Source organism: Pleurodeles waltl, chromosome 4_2, assembly GCF_031143425.1.
Source record: "Pleurodeles waltl isolate 20211129_DDA chromosome 4_2, aPleWal1.hap1.20221129, whole genome shotgun sequence".
Lineage (NCBI taxonomy): Eukaryota > Metazoa > Chordata > Amphibia > Caudata > Salamandridae > Pleurodeles > Pleurodeles waltl.
This window is the reverse complement of record NC_090443.1, coordinates 957,891,981-957,919,371: the sequence shown is the minus strand read 5'-3', so window position 1 is coordinate 957,919,371 and position 27,391 is coordinate 957,891,981. Positions and strand designations below refer to the sequence as shown.

The window sequence follows — 27,391 nt, the reverse complement described above, 5'->3', positions numbered from 1 at the left end:
CTAGGGTGAGTAAATAATCTCTTAGTGGTTGCCAAATATCCCTAGGCCTGGACAAAGGCAATTGAAGAGATGCATAAAGTTGTCTGGTGTTATTGCAGTTAATAAGGCTCTTCAGCCACATCTGTGTTGTGGGTGGGTGCATGTTGACCCAGTGTAGTGCTGTTTCCTTTTTAGCCAGGAGTAGGGCTGTGGCAGTAAAGCACCTCACACCTTTAGCGAGGTCCCCCACATAGCCCAATAGAGCCAGCAGCAGAGCTGTCTGCAGCGCAATGCCCAGTATCTGTGAAAGACAGGTACACACATCTGTCCAAAAGTGGGAATATCCCTGCATGTCCTGGTCATGTTCGGGAAGTCGGTTTTATGCGTGTTACATTTGGGGCAACGCGAGGAACGGGATAGGTCAATACGTGCCAGTGCAGCGGGGGTTCTGTAGGCCCTGAAAAGGAACTTAAAGTGTATAAACTTGTGTCGGTGGTTGAAGGACACTAACAAGGTTTGGGCACAACACGCCAACCGAATTTTATCGGACAGTCGGCGTCCAAGGTCCGCCTCTTAGGCTGTCCTTAGTTTCAGGTCTGACATGGGGATGAGGTCAGTGCATGTGCAATAAAGTTTGCAGGTAAGTCCAGCCCCAGAGTCTGCAGTGATAACTAGGGTTAGAGGTGTAAAGTCTGCTAGGGCCAGAGGGTAGGATGGGAATTGGGCACGGAGAGCTCTTTTAACTCATCAAAGTGGTCAAGGTGTGTGGCGCTGTAGAAGCATTTATCTTCCGTGCAAGAGAATACATGGCCATCAGGGAATACATCACCAAATGTGTGGATATTTAAGGACATCAGTGTACACTGGACTAGTGCCTCCTGTGTGATGGGAAATAGTGGATTGTTGACCAACGTTATTGAAGGGAAGTAAAGCGACTCGCCATTTAGGAGACTGGCAAGCTTGCTCCATTCCAAGCTAGTGGTAGATAGTGTCTGTATATCTTTGGGATCCAGGGGGACTCCAGCGGTAGAATCACTCACAGTGGGGTTTTATGAGCAGCTAAGTCACGCTCTGGTATGGCATACTGTAGGCATGCATCAGGGTGGTACCAATGATAAGAAAATTAGCATTGCCCTGCAGGATAATAAGGTTGAAAATGTGGGACCCCAAATCTGCCATATTCATACGGAAGGACTAACATCCCATCTAGTGGGGGGTGCCTATTTGCTCATATTAGCTGCAGTAATAAACCACAAAGGATGTCAAAGAAGGATTTTGTAAGCGGAATGGGCACGCTTAAAAACAGATATAGTAATTGGAGCAGCATCACCATTTTAATTAGGGAAATGTGGCCTGCCATTGACAGAGGGAGGCAGATTCAGCTGTCCATCTGCGTGGTCAGCTTCTCGATTTCCGGCCCATAATCCAGCCGTATGAATTGTTCTTTGTTGTGGTGTATGCCCAGGTATGTGGCGGAGTCACTACACCACTTTAGGGGGAAGACTGTTTGGTATGGGGTGGTGATGTCTGTAAGCGGGAGAAAGTTCTGATTTTCCCCAGTAGATATGTAATTCAAAGAACTCCCCAAACCGGACAATCTCCTTAAGTATAGGTGTTATCACAAGGATGACTGATGAATAATAGAATATCTTCTTCATATAGTGACATCAGCAGCAGACTGAAGTGAATTGCAGGCCTCTGTGTATATGTTTCTCATACAGATGGCACACTAGAGGGTCTATTGCTATAATAAAGAGCAGGGGTGACAGCGGACAGCCCTGCCGAGTACCTCTCTCAATAGCTAAGGTTGGAGAAAGTGACCTATTTAGCTGTGTAGTAACTGTCGGAAGCGCATAGCAAAGCTTGACCAGGGATATGATGCCCAGCGGGAGTCCAAGTTTACGAAGTGAGGCGTAGAGGAAAGGACCAATCGAGGGAATCAAAAACTCTCTCCGCGTCTAGTAGTGCAGTCACTGCTGGTTCTGGTTGGGGATACTCAGTGCAGTACAGAGAATATGGTGCAGAAGTTTAGAGATGTGGAGCAATGGGGAATGAAACCTGATTGGGCAAATGAGATGATTTGGTCCATTAGTATGGAGAGGCGCATGGCTAGTAATTTAGGTAGTATCTTATTGTTAAATTTGAGGAGAGACGAGGGTGGTAGTAGCCGCACAGGAGGAGCGGGTCTTTGCACAGTTTCGGATGGAAAGTGATAGCTTCTTCCTGTAATGTCAGTGGTAGTTCGCCCATTTCAAGAGCCTCCCCATAGACAGCAAGGAGGTGAAGTTCTAATATGTGTTTCCAGGCTTCATAGAAAACTCCTGTGAGCCCATCAAGGCCTGGAGCTTTAGCCCCATCCAGAGCGTCAATGGCCTGTACTATCTGTTCTGCGGTGTGGAGTTCACTAAGGTATTGTTTTAGGGCCTTGGTCAGCCAGACCATTGCTATTTCAGCAAGGTAGCGTTCCTGCTCGTCTGGAGGTGGGATGGGGTGGGGCAGAGCGTGCAGAATAGAGATGAGTATATGAAAAACTGTTTGTACCTCAGCCGCGCCCAGAGTGTGAGTACCATCATCCCTGTGCAGCTGTAGGATATAAGCAGAGGATCTGGGAGGGCGCAGTAGTCTAGCCAGCATTCACCCCGGTCGCTCCCCCTCACCATATTTGTGGCCTTTGCATATTCCCCCATATAATTTGCCTCTTGTTCTGCTGTGCGTCGATGAAGTTGGGAGCCCATGACCTGGAACATCGCAGATTTATCCAGGTCCGTTAGTTGTGCCTCCACGAAAGTCGAGCTGCATCATGTCGTGTAATACCGTGGAGTGGAGTGCTTGGCTATACAGACATCCCTAATGTAGGCTTCAAAGGCCTCCTACAACGTCATCCGGGTGCTAACTGATCCGGTATTTGAAGTGAAATACTCAGTAATTGCTTTGTGGAGTTTGGTGCAGAAGAGTTCGTCCTGCAGCACCTTGTCAGAGAAACACCATGGTCTCTCAAAGCCGCCTTGTAGGGGGATACGGAGAGTCAGCAGCACTGGGTAGTGATCAGATAATGTGCAAGGGAGGTGTGCAGTGGAGGCAAGCTACTGAGAGATTGTGTTGGAGAGCAACCAGTAGTCAATACGCTTCCAGGTAATACGGGCTGCTGAATTAAAAGTATAGGCCAGGGCATCATGTTTAGGCGCCAAGGATCCAATAAAGTATAGGTGTCACAAGTGCCTTTAAAGATTTGTGGTGAGCAGGGTTTAATGATAGGCACTGCAGCTGAGGTGTTGAGCGGAGTGTCTAGTATCATATTGAAATCCCCCCCCCATGCATTGGCAAAGGAGTGCGTGGTATTTGAGGAGCAAGTGGACCATTACATTTGCCTTTGTGACGTAATAAAGGAAAATACCAAAAGGTGATCCTTAAAAACAACAGAGTTCAAATTGACAGGTTTGATCAGTAGTGGAAATGAAACTATGCAAGAAACTTAATGATTAACTATCAAACTTAGGAATATGATTACTAAACCTTAGAAGTGCAGAAGGGAGAATATTGTACCAAGAGAGGTTATTTGTAAAAAAAACATAATATGAGATTTAATTGTTTTTAATTTTAGAAGACTTTCTATACTGGTTTCAGGACACCAAGTAGATGTAGATAAAGATGCACAGGACCTGAACGATGGGTCGACTTTGGAGTCGCCTGCATAGAGAAGTGCAGAAGCAGAATGTGTCCCTGAAATTGAAACGTTGATGAAGGTATAACCGTCTGGCAAACTGCATGATGTGACAATGAACATTAGAGCTGGTGGATTGGAATACATTCATTTGGTATCCGGTAGGAAAGAGATGAAAATAAATTTTAGATGCCAGGGCAAAAAATGGACCATTTTGGTACACTGAAAGAGCGAGCTGAAATTAAATGTGGCAATGCATGCCACATTTCAATGCATTGAAATGCATTCTTCTATTAAAAAGGTTTTTTTAACATTTGATTGCATTTGATGATGGATGTTGAAGAAAGGAACAAAAGAGCGATCAGTTGCATCACCCTTGGTGCCCCTATTCCTTCAGCAACAGTTCAGATCCAAATATGGCCAACAGTATTATTTGCTAATTTCCTGGAACCATCATTCCCTAAGACATACTTCTTGTTTATATTACTGATCCAAAAATGTGTATGCGAAGGAGCACTATTTTTCAAGCCCCTAGCCTTTCCTTTTAAAAATCACTGTGATCAATTCTTTGGACAAATTAGTTCAATAAATGTAATTAAAAAAATACAAATCCGTAGAGCAGTGGTTTCCAACCTTTTGACTCCTGAGGACCCCCCACTCAATCACTACTGAAAGCCGGGGACCCCCAAGCAATTTGTATGATTTAAATTTCAAATCTCAAAACAGTAATTCACAAAAAATACACAAATAAGTACACACCTAACAAATACTCGAGTTACTAAAGATATAATTAATTTATATTGAAAAAATATGCAAAATTGAAAACTTATAATGGGAAAGTTGGTGCTGCATCTCGGCGACTAACTTTCCAAAGTTTGGTTTTATTTAGGAAAGCTGAATCCTCAGGCCAGATTCTACATTTCCCAAGTGATTTCTGTTTTCATTTTTTAGGTACTTAAGATCTGAGAAAGCTTTTTCACATAAATATGCGGCAGGGAAAGGAAGTAAAACCATAAGGGCCCCTCATCTCTCCATAATCTCTCTGTCACATGTAATTCATTTGTTTTATAGCACCTCTCATTCCACTGTAGGGTGTTGGAGCACTTCACATGGGACTACAAGGTGTGTGATTCACATGTCATCCATAATGAGAGCCATTTTCTAAGAGAACTTGGTCTGGTGAAGCACAAACTCAGGATTCAGAAAAATACAGTGGTTAGCATTGACTTTTATTATAGGAATGTATTTCTGTGCAAGCAAATCTTTTTAGCAGCATAAGGATAATGAAAGACTGGGAGGGAAAACATAACTTTCTAACTTGTGCCATGCAATTTGCATGCAGGTCTTTAATGGCAGTTCATGACTGTAACCTATGCACCGTACAGTAACAAAAGAATCTCTGTGACAAAAGCAGTAACCCACTGTGCTATGCACATAAAATACTGTTCTCTGCATGATACACGTTCTTTGCACCATCTGCGCTACCTAAGATGAGTCAAAACTGCCACTAGACAAAACTCCCATCTCTCTCCAGCAGGTACATTAATCATGAGAGTTATCTTGACGCTTTTATTTTTTGCCCAAAAGCTATTGGCTGTATGAGGAAATTTGCAGTGTTTTTAAAACTGCTGCACAAATGAAGTAATATAAAAACATGCACATGTTTCTGTCGAGAAGTCCCAGCTGGAGAAGTACCTTCCTGCCGGCCCAGGCCTGCGGCCCCCTTGGGAATGTGTCACTGTCCACAGACCAGAGGTTGGGAACCGCTGCCCTAGAGCAACGATCTGTTAAACCATCATTTCTGTTAAGTGATACTTACATTTCAGTTGCACAGTTTATGAACTTTTAGACTTCTTCACACTTTGCAGTACTTTTCCTATAAAAGATTTTCTCTCTAATAAAATGTTTTTCAAGAGAGAATCTACCCACTAAAAGTGATTGGCCATTGTTGCAAAGTTTGCAAAGTATAGATGAAACTTTGTGTAGGTTACAGGGAAAATACTTGGCATCTTGGCAAACACTACCCTAGTTGGAAGGAGTGGGCAGTTTACAGATTAAGCTGGTATGCTTTGCAAATTTATTGTAGTACAGTCAGTTCAACAAATCATTGAAAACACTGTCTCATCCTGTTTTAGTTCTGGCATCTGTCATGATTAAAGACCACAATTTGTTTAGAATTGTACCTTGTTAAATGGCTTGTTAGGAAATCAAGCTATCATTCTTGAGTTTAGAGTTTTGGTCAGTGAGTTTTACGACCACTTCTGCTTTTTCTGTTTACCATTTTAGTTCAGTTTGTCTTATGCAAATAAAACAAAGTAACCTCAGAGTCTATTGATTTTGACTTTTAGTACCCTGGTGTCTGTCATCTGCCAAGAAGGCACAGGATTGGATGCCAGGCTAATTTTATCTAGTATACTTGTGATCCTAAAAGCAGTTAAGTGTTCCTAGGGTGCTCTAATGATGCCTCAGAAATACAGCAGGTTTTCTGTGCTAAGTTAAGTGGCTTGCCTCATTTGCTTTTTATTATAAACTAGTATACAGACACCATAGATCCAGAGACATCCAAGATAAGGCCAGGTGTACCTGATTTTCAGGATGTATTGGTTTGTTGTATGTAGATTTATCGTAATGTGGATATCCAGCAAATCTGATTTGGATCTGATCCTCCTGAGCTCTTGTTGGCTCTTTGTCTAGTCGGGTGAAGCGCAGTGTGGCCCCGTTCATCCAAACACCTGGTGTCACTCTCACTTTCATGCATAGCAGACAAAGACCAGTCTATATTTCATTCAACTCCATCACAGGGAAATGAGTGGTAGATTTGTGTTTTAAAGGGCTTAAAAGAATCGGCAAAGAGACATGAAGGTTAGTACATTTCATAGGAATGAATAAAGGCAGGGATGAAGAAAACATGACCTGCGAAAGTGAGATGCAAAGATGGCTAGGTTAGGGCATGCAATTCAAAGAAACTAAAAATTATGTGGAAGCAAGCACTTTATGGAGGGAAAAAAAACACTTTCTGTAGTGAATCCTAGTTTGTTTTAATGGGATAACAGGAGTTAGCTTAGCCATTGGCTTGCGGACTCGTGCCCCTGTCACCTAGTGACTTTTAACCTACTTAGCTTGCTCTGTCTTAGCCCATTTAATTATTTAATTCTTCTAAGATGGCTGCCTTGTTTATAGTTAGGCCACTTGTTATGATTTGCATTATCAGTGCCACCGCGTTAAGGCATCAAAATCAAGTGACAAAGACAAACAAACTGTAGGTGTTCACATTTAGGGACTTTCCCTTTTCATGCTTTCGAGGGAATTGTTTATATTAATTACCGCTCCATGCATGCCTTTATCTATTGTTTGGGAACACACCTACGTCAGGGGTCCAAGTAAATCTGTATAAATACTTCACACTTTAGACAGATAATCAGAGAGATTCCGACCAGAGGGCATCGCCACAATCGCTGATATCGATGCTGCACGTCGTCTTGACGCTGGCTCAGTTTTCGTGTCCCTGCGGAGTCTGAGATAGAGACCTCATTCCAAGGTAACGAGGGTTGGGGGCGCCTCTCATGGACATGTCATTGGCAGATTAGGTTTAGCATACCCAGCTCTCCTTTAGGTACGAGGTTAGGCCTATCATGATAGGGTATTAGGACATACTGTACACTTTATATCTTTTCATGTTATTGCAAGATGGTGGGGGGGTCTTCGTAACAATGACTCTTGTCTTTACAATTCTGTTTCTTGCACTGTTCATTATCCTAGTCATTGCAGCCCATGCAGCTTATCGCAGATTGCAGTTGTGTTAAATAAAAACCATTGAAACTTTACTGCATCTTCGTTATTGCCTGTGTTTGGATGAGACATGATATATCTGTGAGAAAGGGGTAATCTCCGTTTAACTACGACACTCCCTGAGATGTCATACTCTCGAGTTCATGCGTAAAGACTGCCACAAATCACCTTTTACTGTTTGGGTTTTTGGTGAGGTGCTGCTAGTGAGCCGGAAGGGTTGGGACGAAAGTTGCGACTTGTTGTAGGATAGGCATAGTCGCCTGCAAACATAAGTACTGTCATCCATAAACCAGCAGTCTTGCCTAGAGCAAGAGTCCAACTACAACATTTCTTGTTGAGATTAAAGTCCCTGTCGCTGCAGGCATAAAATAGACAACATACTGATGGGAGCTGCTACGGCCATGTCCTTGTTAAACGGTTTAAATGGGCTTGAAGAAAGAGCATGAGATTGCACCTTAAAGTGTAAAAAAGCAGGCTTTTTTAGAGGCATAGTAATACCAACGTGAATTCTTTTAGCTCAGGGTCACAAAAACTAACATGTGGGTTGACACTGCATAGTGATCGCTTTGTGAACTTGCTTCTTTGCTATTGTTGCCTAGCCGCTAACCTGGGGGGGAGGTTGGTGGGGATCCCATAGGAAATGTGGTAGGACACTTAATAGGAACCCGCAGTCTGGATTACAGAACCTTGTTAAAGAATGTAGTATTTCATTTTGATGTGACTCTAATTTACTTTCTATTACATAAAATATGCACGAGAATGAATTATTGTGTCGGTTGTGTTTAGTTCTGAGTCTTTGCTCCCTCCTTAACCCCCACACTACCGCTCTGAGAAGCCTTTGACTGCTTCTCCGGCTGCATTGAGAGTCAAGTGCGGAAAGTACTTGGTCCAGTTTGCTTGTCCATTGTAAGAAAGAACCAGTATTTCAATGGTAAACAACCCCAACCACCATGGTTGGGACCCAATAGCCCTCGCCTGTCCCATGATCCTCTGAATAGGGTCTGACACCTTATGACATCTTGCTCCTAATTTTCTCATTTTAATTGACTCAAAGTTTTTCTGTGCAGTAGACGGGTGTGACAAACCTCCTGACACATGCTTTACATGTTTTTGTCTGTTGCTCACCAGTGCTAAACCTTATTGGTTGACTGGTGAAGCCTCAGTGTAATATTTTTTATTATTGATGACTGCCATCCACACGATCTGGCAGTGGCACAACTAATGGCTTTTGGCGCTGATTAATGGCCATCTTCATCTATATTACGGTGGAGGGGTTGTGCATTCGATATATATGATATTTCGTGCCTACTCCCTCTGTACCCCCATGATTGCATGTGGGATGTGAGAAGGGAATTGGTACAGGAGTGGTGGGCTCACCTAAGTTCGGGCCTCACAAGTTTATGTCGCTGGTAAGGTTGTGAAGCACTGAGTGGTGTTTTGTCGTAATTGGAACTGCTGTTTTCCCTTTTCCCCCGGTATACTTCGTCTCTGTTTGTGGAAGTGAAATAAACGTCAATGGAGCACGAAGGATGGTCCTTTATGGAACCCACCCATGTCTAGCCAGTCTATGCACAGTCTGATAGAAGCAACATGAACCAAAGGGCTGTGGCCAGGAGCATGAGAAAATCCGCACACCTGCCGTCCCACCCCAACTCTGTCTTGGTCTGCATGCCAAGCCAGGACCAGGCACAAGTCTCTGACTGGTTAGTGTCTGGCTCTAATCTACAGAATCAAGTGCTAGTTCACCAAGGTAGCGCTATGGCACTACATCACATATGAAAAAAATGCTCCCTCCAAAAACTTAGTGCCACTTCTGAATTTGAGTGGTCGTTTGCCTAAAGGATGACCTCCACTTTTTCTGTCTATATCAGCACCCCCTCTGGTTACACATGGGTAGAAGTTTCTACTGGAAGAACATTGCCAGCTCCTGCTAGAAAATAGGCAGAGCTCATAGGCAGGTAACTCGAGGACTGAGGAAGAGACTATCTGTTGCTACCTGAACTAAAGAGATAGAGTAGACGGAAGGGTTATTGCCCATTATGTAGAGACTCAGTTCATAAATTTAGTGTGAATTCATCCCTGAGCCCCAGGATCTGCTGAATACTGTAATGCCTTTAAGATCGTCTTCAGCTTGTAAGGCTACCAAGACAGGAGGAGTGTGCCTGCTGCCCAGTGTAACCCGCATGGACCCTTGAGTGCAGAGTGGAGGCCCCCCAGGCGCCACAGGACAGAACTAATGCAGTCTCGAGTTGTGCAGAGAGAGGCACGTGTACTGCCCGAGCCATCCACTCACAGCATCTCTCCTCACCCGGCATCGGAGAGCAGCTTTGTGTGAGCATATGGTATTTGTGTTCAGAATCCTTGCCTTCAGTGACCTTCCCCCACGCATTTCATCCCAGTGAACAAACACAGTCCTATGAGCCGGCAGGCTGAAGTGTGTTTAATTCCCATTATCCCCTGCTACAGATTCCCAGGCAGTGCTTGGTTGATCCTATCTCAGAGAGCCACGGGTTGCAGGCTATGCCTACTACTCCTGCAAATCGCCCTGCTGCCCCTGCAAAGCAACCAGCTGCCCATTAATGCACTCAGTAAAACTGAAATCGGGGCCTTGCATCCTTGTGAGAAATCAAATGCTGCACTTCTCCTACCTTAAATGTCCTGCACATAATTGTATCCTTGCCACCTGTGACTAAAATCACCAGCAAATGTACCAGAACTGCCATAAGTTAGTAGATACATTTAAATAAGTTATTGTATCTCTTTTCCTAAATAGAAATCACACTGCCCAGATGTTATATTTATTGTAAGTGTTAATCTGGGTTCTTCCTTCCGCATTTTTAATATGGAGGATGAACAAGATGGGACCAAGTGCCATGAAATTAGGAAAGCTAGCCCGAGAAATTGCACCAGCTTTAAAGAGATGGGGGTCGTTTGATATTCCCTAGGTAGCAGGCCTCAGCATACTTTGATTTTCGAATGCTGAAAAAAGCAGATTGTTGGTCATAACTCTACAGTAGGAAGAATTAGCAGGATGGCCCCAAAGGTCACTGAAAACAGCATGGCTGGTCCACGACCTTGAATTGATGAGGTAGCTCGATTTTTTTTCTGGTTGGCAGAGCTTAGCGTACTTTCCTGTTATTTTGCTGCTAAAGGTAGATTGCTGGTCATATGTTCGTGATGGGAAAGGTCAGCAGGATGTGGCCTAGTACTCGGAAATCAGCAAGTCTAGCTTGAGACAACGTAATCAGCCTTAACGCAGTAATGCATTGATTTTTCCTTAGGATATGCCCATATGGCCATAGGCCGGGGTTCTTGGATGACCAAGGCCGGCAGTGGCTCAGCTCTTCCAGAGTAGACTTGAACTGCAGTATCCAGTAGACTAAACCACACTGCTCGCTCGAGCAGCATTTAGAGAGGTTGATGTGGGTGTTGTCGAGGGCAACAAATGACACCTATCAGCTGACATTGAAGGCCTCTTGGTAGAAGTGAGAGGGGGAAGGTACCATCCAGAGGAGATGGATTGAAAATTCGTGGAGGCCTTCATAAATGGTGTTTTGCCAAAGTTCCTTGTTCAGAGAAGAGCTGGGCTAATAATTAACAAAATGAGAACTACTTGAAAGTACCATGGTGCTGTTCTAGCCGAAACAAGCAATGCATTGTAATTCTCCTTTCACTACATGTTTTCTTTTTTCTTTTACCCTGAGATGTCATTCACTGCTAATGACAGTAGATATTGTGCAGGGAGGAAGTTATTGGAGGAGAGATTAATGCCTGTGTATGTAAACTAGAGCGAATACAGGACTTTGGGATTTAAGGAAAGTGTTTGGCTTTCATGCAGGGGTGAGAAGAGGCAGGCTGATTTGGTCTTGTGCTGTCAGGACAGCAGCCAACCGAGTGCTTTGTTTCTCACCCAATAATGCAGGGTGCCAGCCTGGCTAGGATTTGAGCCATACCCTGACGAAGGTTCACCCGACTGGTGTTAGTCCTACTTTGAGAGCCATTGGGAACTTGAGAGGGACTTTGAGCGTGAACTTGTGCTCAGAATTTTAGCTTCCACGGCCTAGCAGGGGTAGGTGGAATCTGGGCTTTTAAATATTGTGTAGTTTCTTCTTAAAATGCCGCTCATTATCATTCTCCACTTCCTTCTACTTTCTTAGGGTGCACTTGTTGAGCATTGGGCAGTATCCTTGCCCATAAAAAATAAAACAATAAATAATTATGATAATAAATAAAATAAAAAGGCGCATGGCTACTGCTCTTATCAGCAATTCCAGTTCTTGCCCATTTAGCATCCTTTTACTCGTTCAGTAGGCTCTTTATCTGGCACATGTTGGCATATGGATTACCCAGTGTTCTCTAATTACCCCCCATTTTTGGTGTAAACACACTGAGCATGTCACTGCCCGTATAGCAAGCCTGGTGCTTTAAAGCCACATGTATGTTTTCATTCTAACACGAATTATAATGTGCTTGTCTGTTTCTCATGTAGCCTCACCCACGCCACTGGCAGGTGCTGTATCCATTAACACGATAGCTGCACCTCAGTATTATTCATGCACTGCACGAGAACACATCCACAGAAGTTCAAAATAAAAACAACTCTTCCAACCACGGTGTAGCTTGCTATCCATATGGTTTAGCTATCCCTTTTACATCACGGTGTATCAGTCTATATAAACGTAAGGGTACAGGTTTCACTTTGACATAATGACTAGGGTGATTAATGAAATGTGTCCTCCAAAAAGCGCTCTTTCTCGTATCCCAGACCTGAAGACCGTGTGTGTTTTTTATTTCTTCCATTAAGGACTCAGTAAAATAAGATGTTCTCTCCTGTGAAGTGCGGTCTACCAGCAATGCATCATTGTGTGCGCGGATTCTGCTAAGCCTTGAGCCATTTGGGGGTGTTGGTGCGGGGGTTAATGGGAGGGTTTCTGATACATCGAGAATGACCCTTTTATCACAGTCCTTACAAATTAAGCTTGGCCTTTCTAGGGAAGAGAGGAAAAAATGTCACCTGGAATTCTTCCTTGCATTTTGTTTGGTAGCAAAACCAGGATTAACTTTCAGTTTAGAAGTGTAAACTGGCACAATTACATAGACACCACTATATATTGCAGTACAGAATAAAAGAATGAAGTGGGCCCATCCTAAGAAGTTGTGAGCCCGATGAATTTCTTTAATGAGGTCATAAGATTGTTCGTTGTAGTCTGGTCTTCTAGACCCAGCAGATCAGGCACATGTCCTGCACAATAAGGTTCTTCAGGCAGTGTTTATTTTCGGCTGTTCTGTTGTTTCCTTCTGGGTTTGTGCAAGTCCTCTCTAAGTGCTGGTCTTTCACAGCTAACCTTGCATCCACCAGTTAACTGTGATAATTTGCACTGGTCCTCATCTGGCTCTTGACCTTCTGTCCTCCCTCTCTCTTCCTTTATTCCCTCAGGTCTCTCCACTTCATCAGTCTCCCCAGTCGCAGCAGGTTTAAGTCTTAATCTAACTCACGACCAGGCCAAGGATCTGGTAAATTTCCAGCTGCCACTTTACAAACCCTAAGAGATTCCTAGCGTCTAAAACCCTCTTTCACTGCAGTATGATGTGTTTAATGTTCTGGCAGATCTACTTATGACAAAAGGAATGTTTCAAAGCCCTTGCAATACAAATCCTCTATGTTGGGATTTCCAAAAAGTGTGGACGAGCTCTCGCCTGCCTTCCAGCTTCACCCTCTGGCAACCACTTCAGGCGAGTCCATTTTATAGCCATTCCATCACCTTTTTGGCATCCGCCCATCCATAGGAGGTCTATCAGATTGTCCGGAGAGTCTGTCCTGTTATGGTCTGTTCGATAGCAGGGGTAACGGAGTGGTAAGTGTTAGTGCAACACGCGGAGATTAGATGCCCATCTCATATCTTGGTGTTATGTGAGATCCCTTTGAACCTCTGGTTAAGTAGTGAGTTGTCTTGCGAATCAACATCCTCCCTCCTGCATTCATGTTTAACTGCAGTTTGGGTGTTGGATGTCAGCGCTTACTTTAAGCAGGTGGTGTTGAGGGCGAGCCCCCTGATTCCCTTTCCAGCACCAAGACTTAAATGAGACGCTCATGCTCCTGGTTACAGGGAGTGCAGTGACCAGACAGTCGCATATATTCCATGAAACAATTCCTGGGGCAGAACCGGTCTTTTCCAAAGAAAAGCTCGCCTTTGTTTTGTAATATGGCACAGCTACCACAATACAGGGGCATTGGCCCCATTGCCACACCACCCCGTGCATGTAACCGACTAGTATCATTGCCCTGGTTCTCTCCTGGTGGGGCAGCTGGTGCAGTTGCTTTGGGGTGACAGTGCTCCAGTTTGTAGGCATATGCTCACTTGAAATGAGCGAATAATCTGTATGTACCTTACCAGTTGTACTGTTTTCTGTTTGTGTGCAACACCTGTTGGTTTGCTCATGCCATCTTTTTTAATAAGGTGGTTGCAGATGCCCCAGTTAGGGTTAAGCAGGCACACTTTTTCAGGCATAGTCTTAAAAGCGAACCACACCCTGAACCATTGTTGGCTGCACATCCTCATCCAAGCTCAGCAATGGTTTGCCATTTACTCAGTGTTGGATACCCCACTGGTAGTGTGGTAGTGCTGTGCACCCCCATGGATTGGGTGGTACTGCTTTGAAGCCCCATGGGTAGTGTGTCGATGCTATGTCCCCCTTTGGTAGTGTGACAGTATTGCGTACACCAGTCGTTCGTGTTACAGTGCTCTGTACCCCACTGCTAGTGGTGTCTACCTTCACTGGTAGTGTGGCAGTGCTGTGCACCAGCACTGATAGTGTAAAAGTGCTGCTCACCTCCCACTCCCCCTTAGTAGTGTGGCACTGCTGTGTGGATCTGGGGTTACACATGGTAGTATGACAGTGATGCTTATACCACTTGTAGTGTTGTATATCCCCACTGGTAGTGTGACAGTGCCTCGTAGCCCCGTGGGTAGCGTGTTGGAGCTGTGCCCCCCCCCCCCCCACTAGTAGTGTGGCAGTGCTGTGTACCACCTGAAGAATTTCAGTGCTGTGTACCCCAGTTGGTAAAGTGTGACAGTGCTGTGTACCTCATTAATAGCGTAGCAGTGCTGAGTACTGCCATTGGTCCATAGTACTTGTATTTGTTTTTTTAGTATATTGTTTTTTAAATATATTGAATCCCCCTCATTTTGCAACATAGTGAGGTCATGGGTATTTTGCTCTGTGGATGCTTAAAGTTCACAATCGTGCTGGTTAATTTATTGGTGCCCACCTCATCCATGTATCCATGTGATTGGCGTGTTTAGCGCCCTCACACCAGACGTTTCCTGACCCCAGCCAGGGTTTGCAAGTAGGGTTATTAAATTGTTTCTATAAAGAAGTTCTCGACTGCCCTCACAGGTACACTTGGTTAAACGTTATACAAGTTTGCAAGTGGCAATATTTTAATATGTCACTTGCGCTTTAAGTTTTGAAATAACTTATTTAAAATTATCGGTCGTTCTAAAAGTTAATCTCGACTGGTAAAAATGTACTGGAAGAAGGCTGCAGGTTCCCTTGATAACCCGACAGCACATGTCTTCCAGCTCCCTCTGAAGGCCTCTTACTTCAGGCATTAAGCGCATTTTAGTAATTGCTAGTAATTGAGTGTAATTTGTATTTTTTTCGGCTGCCTGTCTCTGCTGAAAGCTGATCTGTAGCACCATGCCTGCCTGAGCTGTGCATTGTCCAAAACTCTCACGAAGTATCTGTCGGTACAAAGTTCATTCAGCGCCCAAAGGCGAATCTTTCTCCGTCGTGGGGCTGCCCTGAACAAACACAACTAATTTTTGTTTCTTTCATGCTCGTTTGTATGTAGTGATTGTGGCAGTCTTAAACTTTCACAGCGCTGTTGCTATTGCCAGCTGCTCATGGTGTCGACCTCGAAAGAATGAAAGACTGAGTGGTTTGGTTCAGACTTGAGACCTGGATGTTACACGCAGATTATTGAAGCAGGAACATTAACCTGCATTGCTGTCTGTACTTTTCTTTCATACAGCGGAAATGGCACCATTGGGCAGGCGGTACGTTTTGTGCTTCATTGTTTACACCCAGAAGGGGATATCTTTTTGTCCAAAGTCGGTAGCACACAATGGCACATGCCCGGTTGTTTTAATCGCCTGTGGCTTTAATTATTGTTTATTCAGGATTGTTCTGGCTACTGCAGAATCCAAATCGTATGCAATAATTGAACAAATCAGTTCTGCAACCTAGTGCACAAGCTGTGTGTGACTTAGGGCCATATGTATCAAAGGGGTTTACCCATTCTGTGTCTATGGGAAAATGCGTTTGCACATATGGCCCTTAGTGCAGTATAACATTTCCTTCACAGAGGTCGTGTTCACAAAGTACAGTACATTACTGGGGATGAAATGCAGGCCCATAGAACGAGTGTGAGGTCCAAGTTTTAAGATGCTTGGCACAAAGCTACCCAGACAGCTGCCCTTCCTTTGTGGTTTACATACAATTGCAGACTTTCGATGCTGGTGATCTGGGAGCTTCTGTGTTGCAGTGTACAACAGAGGACTGAGTGTGGGGCTGAACTACTGGGCTCCGGGTCCTCATACTTTTTTAGGGGTGAACGCAAAGCGCTCGGCCCCTCGTCTAATCTCTCTTTATGGGGTTTTTAAACACGCCCATGTTATGTCAGTCACTTTCATTGGTTCGTGGACTTGCCTTTCAAAATCGGCTTGTTTTCATTCCTGAAAGGCATGCATACATCATGCCTTTTCCGGTGTTTAGTCTTCCTCAACAGCACCGGTAAACTACTGGAAACATAGGAGGCTCCATGTTTTCCGTTTGGTTGCTGGGCTATTTTTTTCTCTTCATTTTGCAGCGCGATCGTGCTGATTTTTATACAGCATGATCGTGCTTGTTTTTTTTTTTTTCATTTAATGTGGCAAAAAAAGTCCGGTTAGGAATTTACAATGCTAATAGCTCTAACTCGGCGTAATGCAAGACCTGTTGCATTGCAAACGCTTGTTCTTTTAACGCTTGTGTTCCTGTGCTTGGTGAAAAGGCGTTCTGGACCCTTGCAGATGCAGCTCGCGCATTCGCTACAAAGCTGAGCATATGCTTGGCTGGGGAAAGGAGCGCCAGCATAGAGAATATTCTTTTTACACTCTCTGCGTCTGTTACAGACTCTATCTAGGGGGGTGGGGCTTCTGAGGGTCCTACGCCCCAGGCCCCTGGGAACTCTCATTGTGCTGGACAGTACAGCTAGTGAGCAGGCCTGTCGCTTTCAGGTGAGTGTACATGCTTACCCATTGTTATTATGATTCTCCTGTCTGTGCTTTATAGTTTATCCCTGTCAACTCCCCCATGCATTATTCTGAGTCTCCTTTGATTTCCTCCAAGAATTAGGCCACTCTATATCTATAACTGTAAAAACATTGTTTTACACGCAGAATCAAAGTAAGCTGCAGAAGGCCTGGCCTTTTCAGGCACAGAAGGCATTTCCTTTGGGTCTGCATAAGGCAGCACCGGGGTTTGGCTGCTGTTGTGGCAGGGGCGCAGTGCTGATGCCTGCCGCATCGCTGTCACCGTGCCACTCTTCTGGCTCCACTCACTGCAGTCACAGGCTCCCAGCCTGACCTGCGGCCATCCTAACACTGCTCTCAAGCTGCTGGCAGCATGAGAGCAGGGTTAGGCTTGGCCTGAGCGCCCTGGCTTTGTGCTCCCAGGCAGACTAGGAGGCTGTGCCTGCTGTCTTCAACCCAGCAACACAGCTCAGGTTGGAGAGAGCTCAGTGCCCATGTGGGTTTGGCCGTCCTGAGACAGCTGGCCAAACACACATGCGCGCTGAGGGGAGTGCACACCAGTCCCCCTCCCTGCCTGTCCTCCCCCTTGGCCCGCCCCTTGAAAATTTTACTTATCCCCTAGCCACGGTGTTGTTAATATTACCACCACACCAAGAGCATAAGTGGGAGGCAGAGAGGACTGTGCCATAAGTCCCCAGGAGGGGTAGCGTTAACTAAGACGATTTAGGTGTAACCTGTTCTGTGCCTTTATACTGTTAAAACTTCAAAATAGCGTTGTTAAAAGAAAAGCTTTGTTTACCTAACAAGACAATTGATTTCCATTTTGGTGGGAGCCTACCCTCTAGTAATACTCTGGAATCTCACACTTTAGATTCAAGATATTTTTCTCCCGATTTCTCAGCCCGTGGCACATGCTTACTGAAGAAATGACACACTGTGTGAATGTCTCAAGGTGATAAAAATTCTGTCTGGAAAGAATAGGATATTTTAGTTTTATTAAGTATTTCAGACCAAGTATTGTCGCATATATTTCTAAATTTGACAAAACCATCTGAGTTCACCCTTTCAGAGGCTTCTGCTCGTTTCTCCAGACCAAAAGTTGCAACTACCCAGTTTTTTTTAACCTATCTCTCTGGAAGCATCTTATTAGTTTACAGTTTTGGGCAAGCAGCTTTGCATAATTTTTTGCTTGAAGTCTTGCAGGGATTATGGTATTTATCCTCTCCCAACACACGTTTAATGAAATAATATTCCTAATGCTACGACCAACAGATTGAAAGATCTAAGAAAACATACCTTTATGGTGATTATGATATTCCAGGTCATTGCTCTTCCACCCAGTAATGCTTTTAAAGTATGTGCTGTGATTTGGCCTTTGGTGCCAGAAGCAACATGTAGAAACCGGGTCTGGGTGGTTGGTGATGTGCGGGCAGCGTGTGGGACGTAGGCGTGATAGTGGAATACTCACCTTGTGGTTTTGACAATATTCCCATTTGAGGAGATAATTCCAAACCAGTTGCCAAGAATGGGCAGCAGAGACTAACCGTAATCGTGATGGGGGGTCTGTAGCCATTGCTTGTAATTTCTTTTTTTTCCATAAGGGTTCTAAATTTTACACACAGTTCTGAGGTGTTTGAACCAGCATGCGTCTTCTTGAAGCCTTCGTGTCACTGACGCCCTTAAACTCCCTGCTGGGATTAATTGAATCCCATGCCATTGGATCCTCTTCACTGCAGGCGCCTTAACAGATATTTCAGCATGATTTCTCCTTTACCGGATTCCTTGATTGACTTTTCAGTTTTGCACGTGGTTGTCTAATTGCCACCTGATAAGACATTTGTGTGGCCACGTGTATAATGTGAGATTTGCGAATCTTTTGACTTTTTTTTTATTGTGGTTCAATATTTTAACGATTAATTTGTAGATAGTGGGGCATCTCAGTTATGCCATAATTTTAAGGACTGGCTATGCTCCACTGCATTGCATCACCCTACCTGGCAAGGCATGGTAGCCAGCCTGTCCTGTGTGCATCGCAGATGAGCTTCTATCGACAGATGAAAGACCGCATTCTACCATAATCATGTTGATGCTTTTTTTTTTCCTTTGGATGCCACGCAACCATTAGGGTGACTAACCTGCAGTCGCTTCTTAGTCCAGCCCAGGAGGACTTTACGGGTAACCATTGCTCCTTGCTTCTTCCCCTGAAGGTAGTTCCCACTATGGGGTCCTGCAGCTTTACCAGGGACATCATCTAACAATCTTATCTGAAATACATCAGATGCTGCCACCTTGCTGATATTGTTTGTCATCCAAACTGGATGGATGCAGAATTAATATCGCTCTCACCATATTTAAATGGGTTAAGAACTGCCTGAAGCCAGTGCTGGAGAGACACAGATCAGGATTGTGGATCTGGCTTTACATAAGACATGTCTAAAAAAAGGTTTTTCAATTAATGAAATTCATGCAGCACATTACATGCTGAGGACTCACTCTTTCCCAGCACCATAATCTGCTGTCTCGGACTTCGTATAGTCAGGCTACTTTTTACAACAGTTGCTGTGTGGGTTTTTGTCACTCCTGTGAAAATATCTTTCTACACCTTCACCTCATCCCATTTGAACTATGGGAATGCTCAGAATGCACAGCTGCCTCTCTGATTCATACGGATGCTACAACTTGGACAGACACAGCTGATGGGACTTGGAGGTGTTCCATGGTTATTGCCCTCAATTCTTGTCAGTCTGGAATGGCTTCAGCTCGTCACAGCGACCACTGTAATTCTTAGTCATGTAGGATACAGATATGAAGACATTCATATAGTGCAAATATAACTTAGGAGCCATGCGATGCTGAGCATTGGGAGTGGTTGCTAAGATTCATGATTGTTTATGATAAACTGGTTATATATAGTTTCCTAACTTGTGGGATGGTAATGCTTCTTGAAGAGATGTCTTCAGTTTCTTTCCAAATTGCAGGAGGATAGGAGTTGTCTTGATGTTGATGGGGTTGTTGTTCTAGATGGTGGTTGTGTTCGCTCCAGACTGTCCTTGTAACCAGCTGCTGGCCCCCATTAGTCATCTGAACTTTGCATGCTTCGCGTGCTCCCAGCTTACCACTCGGGCCTGTTTGGGTGAACCTTCTCAGGAGCAGACCCTTTGGAACTCTTCTCCAAGAGTTGAGATGCTCCTGAGCCCCGAGCTCTTCTCAACATTGACACGGCTCGCTTTGTCTCCTCTCGCCTCTGGACATCTTTTGTATCAAATATACGAATTGTGGACTCTGACTTCAGATTATTAAATGCTTCATTTAGCCGGGTCGATAAATTACTCTAAAAATAAGTGGTGATTAGGACTTCTGAAGTGTCATGTTAATGCCACAAGGGAATCTGCCAGCTGCCCTCAATTGAGGTGTTAGAGGCCTGTGGATTACTGCATAGCCTATGCCTTGTGGTCTCCTTGTAGCAAATGAGCTGTGCTCATAGCTTCCCTGTGTGGTGTATGGGTTTCCCCGTAGTTAAAACGTATTCATCCCGTCAGCTGTGCTACTTCCGGTATTTGTGGGGATTATGGTAGTATTATTTTTAATTCAATGCCCAGCAATTGGTTTCCAGCTATATATAGGTTAAATGCTAAGAGTGGCTGCAAGAGTGAATCCTTCTCTGTGCATTCCCAAGCCTGGCGTGTGGATTTGTGGTCTGTGTGCGCATGTTGGTATTTCACTGTGCCCAGGATCTGTACCTCCTGGATTTAACGTGACCTCAGAGGTCGGTGACTAAGAGATCTTATTTCCTGGTTTCGGGAATCGTGCACCTCATAACAGTGTTGCTCATGGGTTGTGGTTTGACTTCCCTATGAACACTAGTTTTTCGTGTATGAAATTGTGTCTTGTGATTTCTACAAATAGTTGTGCTCTTTATGGCTGCAGTCTGGCAACTGTGTAGTTTATAGACATTTCTTAGCCCATGTCTGCCTGTGGTCTGACTTTATATCGCTCTGGCTCTTTTGACATATTCATTGCAAGTTTTCTGACATCTAAAGATATCTGCTGGCGAATGCTTTCACATTGGGGCCTGCTCTTTTATCAGGGTCACAGGGTGTTGCCACATGGCAGGTTTTTACCAGCATGATCAGTATTTTGATGTCCCCGCCGGTATAACAAGTAGGAAAATGAACCAAAAGCTAGCATTTTTCACTTTATCACTATGTACTTAAAACAGTAAATATAAAAGGAAAGCACTTTCAAATGTGTTTTAGAGCTGCCTGAGTGACCTGTGGCTAATAATTAAAGTAAACAAAGACAGGAAAGCCATGCAAAAAAATTAATACAAAACTGATTTATATAAACTTCTATTTAAGTATCATTTCCCGGGCTTTGTGAGTCGTAAAACGTGAACCAATAGCTGCTATTTTTCTCTGGGAAAGGTGGACGTTGTGCACAGACCAGGTTTTAGCTTTTAGTCAGAGCTGCATCAGCGCCATTAGGGGAAGTGTGTTGGAGTGCTACCCTGCTACAGATGCTTTATATATATATATATATATATATACACATACGTCAGGAAGTGCCTGCTGCTGTGCAGAAGGTCGGCCCCGTGTCTGATATGCAGGAGGTTAAGCCTTAAGAGGCCCCAGTGTATTCCGATAAACACTAGTTCTCAATTTCCACCGGCAGTCATTTTTGAAAGAATGAGATCTGTTACTATGCAGTATGCATCTTTTGATCCATGATTATGCACTTGAGGGTGTGCTACACGGGGGATCACAGGCAGTCTTCAGTCTGGTAGGTGAATTTGTGTTCTGTTAGTGGCAGTAACCTTGGCCTGCTGGCGGGAATTGTAGTGGGGACATCCTTGTCACTGAAGGACCCAGAAGAGTGCCTTTGCACCCATAACAGTGTTTAGCTGCTGCGCGTCCCTCCTCCTGTCACTGGGCGGGCTCCAGTGCTGTGAGCACAGAGCTGTCGACTCTTGACTGGGTGGCTGCCTGTCCGTCTCTGTGATTGACAGCAGGCCTGGTGACCTACGTGAACAGGGTGAAGTGTGGTAGAACAGAAGACAACTTAGCGTGAGCGTAGTTTGTCTGAACATCGAACCTAACCTGCAGAAGCATCTGAGAGTGATTGAGAGAGATTGATCTATTCTTGCACTGCCCGCTCAGTACTTGTGTGTTTGTGAGAGAACAGAAACTTTGGTATTGTCACTGGTTGTTGACAAAACTTTAGTTTTAGGGTCGGCCTTCCCGATTGTGCAGTGTAGCCACTCACTGAAGACACTAGCGAACACGACGACCATACCAGAGCTGCTAGTTAGTGCACACGGTGCCATGGAGGGTGGCATGACATCGCCTCCTAGTCACACAGTGGGGAGCCGATATCACAGGATGGATCGAAAGGCGGACTGGAAATCCCCCGCATAGAGTGAGTTTCCAGCTGGTGTTTGGCGTCTCTGCATAACCGATGACCTTTATAGGGTGTGAAAACAAACCCTGGACATAATTGGACATAGGCGTCAGACTGGGAAGTTTTTTTGTTTTGTTTTTGAGGCAGTCGAGGGAAGGTAGGGGTGCCTCAGCACAGATCCTTCTTCCCTCCATTCCTCCTCCCTCCTCCCCCCCCCCCCCCCCAGGCATTGCCTCCCCCCCTCGCACTGTAAAAATGTTTAGAAGATGGTTAGTCTGCAATACCATCAAGCAGAACGCAGTGTTTCTGACTTACGAAGCGTTGGAAGTTCACAGCATTGCTGACCCAGAGCCTAAACCTCTGCAGAAATAAAGCTTTTAACAACATAGTATTGTCGACCATTTATATCAACTGTACAAAATAGTGCACACCACAGCTAGAAGAGGGCGGCCCAGCAAAGCACAGAGAGCCGAGCCACACTGGCTCCGGGAGCCCGCGCACAAACCGAGCCCTGAAAATATATAGAATGAAAATCATTCGAGAAACTTGCGGTAAAATATGACAGTCTCTTCAAAATTCTAAAGGTATTTCTTTCTCACGTGGAAGCGTTTAGCATTATGCAGCAGATGATATCCCTGCATTGATGGCAATTATTAAAAGTATTCGTTCTTAAACATGACATTGAAACCATTAGTGGCTCCCACCATGACGACAGTGTGAGTTGAGAGGCAGTCCAGTTGTCATATATATCCTATATGCGGCCAAGATTCTTATTATAACTATAGAAACATTGTATTATATGCATATTACATTGACATCAATTGGTTTTTGTTCAGTGCACATCCCGTGCTCAGGTATTTGTGGTTCCTTTCATCAGTGATAATGAAGCGAAGGTAAGCCTAATAAAATAAAATATTTGTCTAGGATCACACGATTTGGTCAAGCGAGGAAGCCAGAATGAATCCCAGAATCACTGGTTTCAAGTTATACAATTTAGACACTCAATGGGTATTACTTTCTCTTGTTTTTAACATCAAAAGGTTTAGGCTTGGTTTTTTTTCTTGGTGCATGAGGGCAGATCGTGGGTGGCAGGCAGAAGCCACATGAAGGCTCAACTCGTTTTCGCTTTGAGGGTCCTAGAGGACTTCAAGTTGAGCAAGAGCCATGCTTGTACTTTCTGTGGCTTGCTCACTTCTAACCACAACCTGCGTTACCTCTTTTTATGAGCCATCCTAAAACATACAAGAGTTAGACTGAGCAAGCAAGAGAAATGCTTCTGTAGCACAGTTACAGAAAAGAGTACTGTGGAGCAGAAAACCAGTATCCCAACTCAATAGGCAACTTAGGACCATAGTGATCTTAAATCAAATTTATGCCACTAATCAATCAGCTAAAACACAGAGATTTCTGGAAAATTCCACAGATGTTGTTTTTGGGTGTCCACAGGAAGATGAAAGATAGTCCACAGTGGAGTCCTCCTGTGCTTTCAAGAAGGGCAGTCATGATCGCGCCATCACCTCATGGCTTTCTACCACCTGCTTCACAGTGGCCAGCACTCCCATACTGCCCAGTCTAACTGTGGCACTCTGGAAAGGAAGAAAGAGGCTTTACAGAAACACAGTGAGATCATGAGATTCCTTTTAAGGGGTCCAGGAGGGGTGTGTGAAATGCTTCTGTTATCAGATCTGCAGAGCACTATTGGTGGGCTTAAGGGTCCTGGGTCTCCGACACTCAGGTTCACTTTACTCAGAAAAATTTGAGATGTGATGATGGCTTCCCCACTTGCGCAAACTGTCACTCTGCCCAAGTCATATAAAAAAGGGGAGGCCACAAAAACCCCAAAAATTTTCCCCATGCATTTTTCCATAACAAAATTGAACGACGCAGAAAAAAACAGCTGAACAGAAATACACCAAATTTGGAAAAAAAGATTTTTGCAGAGAAAGTTTTTTTTTAATGATTTGGTGTTCATCAGTTGAGTATTTATTATGAGAAATGAAGGTTTAAAATGTATGTATATCAAGCAATGCGCTACTATTGCAGGACCTGCAGATCTAAAGATAAAGCACTGTGCCCAACCCCTCTTAGACGCCCAGTCCCCTTTGCCCCCTGCTGCATACGGGGTTGGGTGCAGGGCCAGGCCCGATGTCAGGACCTACACCTAACTATTCACAGGACTTGCAGACCCCACCACCTAGAGCCTTCGTGCACTGCAGTGCTCTGCATGGGGGTCAGCGCAGGGACTTCCCTGTAGTCTGTTGCTGCACCCAACCCACTTAAAATTTTCTTTTTTTTTGAAGCGCTGCATCTCCACTGCGGTTCTCCAGGGGACCACGCTGGACATTGAGGCAGATCCACAGAATCAAAAAAAAATTAAAATATTTTGACGCTAGGGGTGGCCCCTCTGTGACCCCCACAACATGGCCCAGGGGTCAAAATACCCGTAATCTGCCTCCATCAGTCTTATTTCATTTTGTTTTCTGGGACTTGGGGACTCCTAAAATGGAGGCTTCAACTTTTCCTTCAGGTTTTGTCAGCCAATCACAATACGCAATTGACGTTGCGGATCCACCGCAGTTACTTATTGCCAACTAACCACAGCACAGGAGGATCGGCTGATTTTTCTTGACACATTTTGCCAATACTCAGCAGTTTAGTGAAGTTTCTAGGCACTGTATAGGCCACTGGGTTTGTGGAACATAGTTGATAGTATCTTTCACCTTAAGTATTTGGTTCGATATAGTTCAGCGAGTGGCAGAAGTTGCCCTCTGATCTATGCCGGATGGATTATATGAAACGTAATTTTTCCCTTGCCTTGTATTGTACCTTTTTGGCAGAGAGGAGAATGATATACAAAGCTGCTTTGCCTCTCCTCCGTTGGATTTCTTTGAGTGCCAGGTATAAGTGCAGACTAGAATTGACCTTCAGCTTTTGTATAGATGGATTGAACGCCTGTCTGTTAATATGCTCTTAGTAAGACATGGAACTCTTTGCATATAGAGACTACCTTCTAACTAATGCATAAGGTTATTACAAAATATGCTTTTAAAATGTTCTTATTTTTTCACATCTTCGCCTGCAAATTTAGATATGCTCAAGTGTCCTGAAGTTTCCAGAATCCTGCCCATTCCTCATCCCCGTAACTCATAAAAACATAGCCTTCATCCCTTGTCCAAGTGGCAGCTCTTAGGCAGCACTAGGCTGCCCCTCCTGTCCACCAGGGTCTTACACGTGTCACTCCAACCCTGGATAATCGTGCAACAGCTCTACACGCTCCTGAAGACATACGAATGCCAACCCCTGGCTCCAAGTCATTTATTAAATAGTAATAAACAGCATAGAAAACCATTTGTGCACATTATTTTCATTTGAACCATCTTTGTACAGAAACGTGTGTTTGGTATTTTATTTTCTGTGGCCTGTTTTTAGGGCTGGCTTTAGACACGACCTTTCGATTTTAGTAATATTATATATGTAACATATATACTTGTAGGGGCTTACATCCAGCCCATTCCACGATTTGGGCTGTTGTCATTCCCAGTTTTCATCTACCCACCACTTCATTACAGCATCGAGCAATGGCTCATCCCATTTGAGACATTGGCTAATGCCATTGTGAGTGATCACATTCTAATCTATCTCGAGGAGGGCATCCCCAACACAGAGAAGTTATTTTCAGTGCCCGAGAGCACTGTGGCAATTTGTGATTTTTGAAACCGTACTCATTTATGCTGTTATAGAATGTTTTCATTTTGTAGGTGTCAGGCAGCTCCCCCAGCAATAAACCTTTGCCAAATCAATGAAAAAAACAAGTATTGATAAAGCCAAAAGTCTGGCAGCAAACACCACGTCTGAGCTTAAGTTATGCCCATTTTACATCATCCTGCTCTCTGTATACTATAATTTCAGTGTACTCTTAGAATCCCTCACAAGTTTATCCCAGTGCTCTTTCAAAGTTGTCTTCGCAGCCTCCTGGGGCAAATTTATTTCAGTTGTTTATTTTTTATTAAATCAAGTCATCTTTGTTTTTGTTATGTGTATTATACAACTGTCCTCAGTCTGTATCCGAGTGTAGTTTTCTGTCCTGGCACAGGCAACTACAATTTCGTGTCCAATAGTCCTGCCTTCTTCTTCCCTCGCATAATCAATTTAAGCCCTTAAATGCCTTAGAGAAATGGTTCAAAAACAGAAACAGGTTTTGAGCACAGCTTGGTAGTATATTTTCTGTTTGTGTATTTCTTCTGAAAAGTGTGGTGCATTATGTTGCGAGAACAGTGTGGAAAGTACAGAGAGGTATTTACCTGTACAGAGACTTCTCTACCGGATTTGTTAGCTTATCGGAATTGGTATGTACAGTGTGGTGAAAAAGGCATAGAATTCTTCAATCCCCAGGTGAAAATGTTCATCCCATTTAGACGTTTTTTTAATGAATTATTACTGCAGAACGTCTTAAAAGGTGAATGCTCTCATGTACTATTAATGTTTGGAAACATTGAAGTGTAGCTTTTGAACTCGCAGTTGAACTAATTAACCCTCCTCTCAATTTTTCATGAACTGCCCTTTTCTAAAACTTAGCTTGTCATCATTACACATAATAAAGCCTGTTTTTAGGATTAAAGTAATTATCAGATTATCTAACATTCATGCTTTTGTTTTCCCCAGGATGGAGCAACAGGGCCAACACACTTACCATTCAGAAAGCTTAGCAACCCTGACTTGTTCTCCTCATCGGGCAAAGTCAAACTGCACCGTCAGCTGAGCCAGGATGACTGCAAGCTCCGGCGGGGGAGCCTGACCGGCACGCTGGCTGGTAAGTGACCCAAGACACAAGCCTTCAACTTCATGAGCAGTATCATGCCTGAAACCCCTCCATCTTCCTGCTTGCCTTATTTTGTGGAGTAAGAGGAGTTTCTGGGAGGTTTGAGAGTAGGGCATTTCTGCATTTTAGGTGGGATATTACCAACACCTGTGCAACAGTCCTGGAGGAGCAGACAGGTGCTGGATGCATCACCCCTCTTCAGTATCTTTCTATCTGGACTCTCAGTATGGACCTTTCTCAGAGAGTGGCAAAAGGAATGACAGCACTGCATCAGCCATCAACTATTGAACACATTGGGTTCTTAAAGGCAATACATAGTTACAATAGTTTTATGTTATTTATTCTCCAAAGTTTTAATAACGTTTATTAATCAAATAATATCAAGTTACAGAAACACACATGAAGTGTCCCAAATCTGTCCCTATTCTATTCGTCTCCATCCCACGAAAT

General features: G+C 44.1%; 1 protein-coding gene across 2 annotated transcripts in view; it reads left to right on the top strand.

The window, feature by feature from the left end:
* MAST2 (microtubule associated serine/threonine kinase 2) overlaps positions 1-27,391 on the top strand; it is a 1,054,635-nt gene that overhangs the window by 182,936 nt on the left and 844,308 nt on the right. For both annotated transcript variants that reach the window (XM_069232766.1, XM_069232767.1), the window contains exon 2: positions 26,785-26,932. In XM_069232766.1, the coding sequence (XP_069088867.1) occupies positions 26,785-26,932 (148 nt within the window). The remainder of the gene's footprint in view (positions 1-26,784; positions 26,933-27,391) is intronic.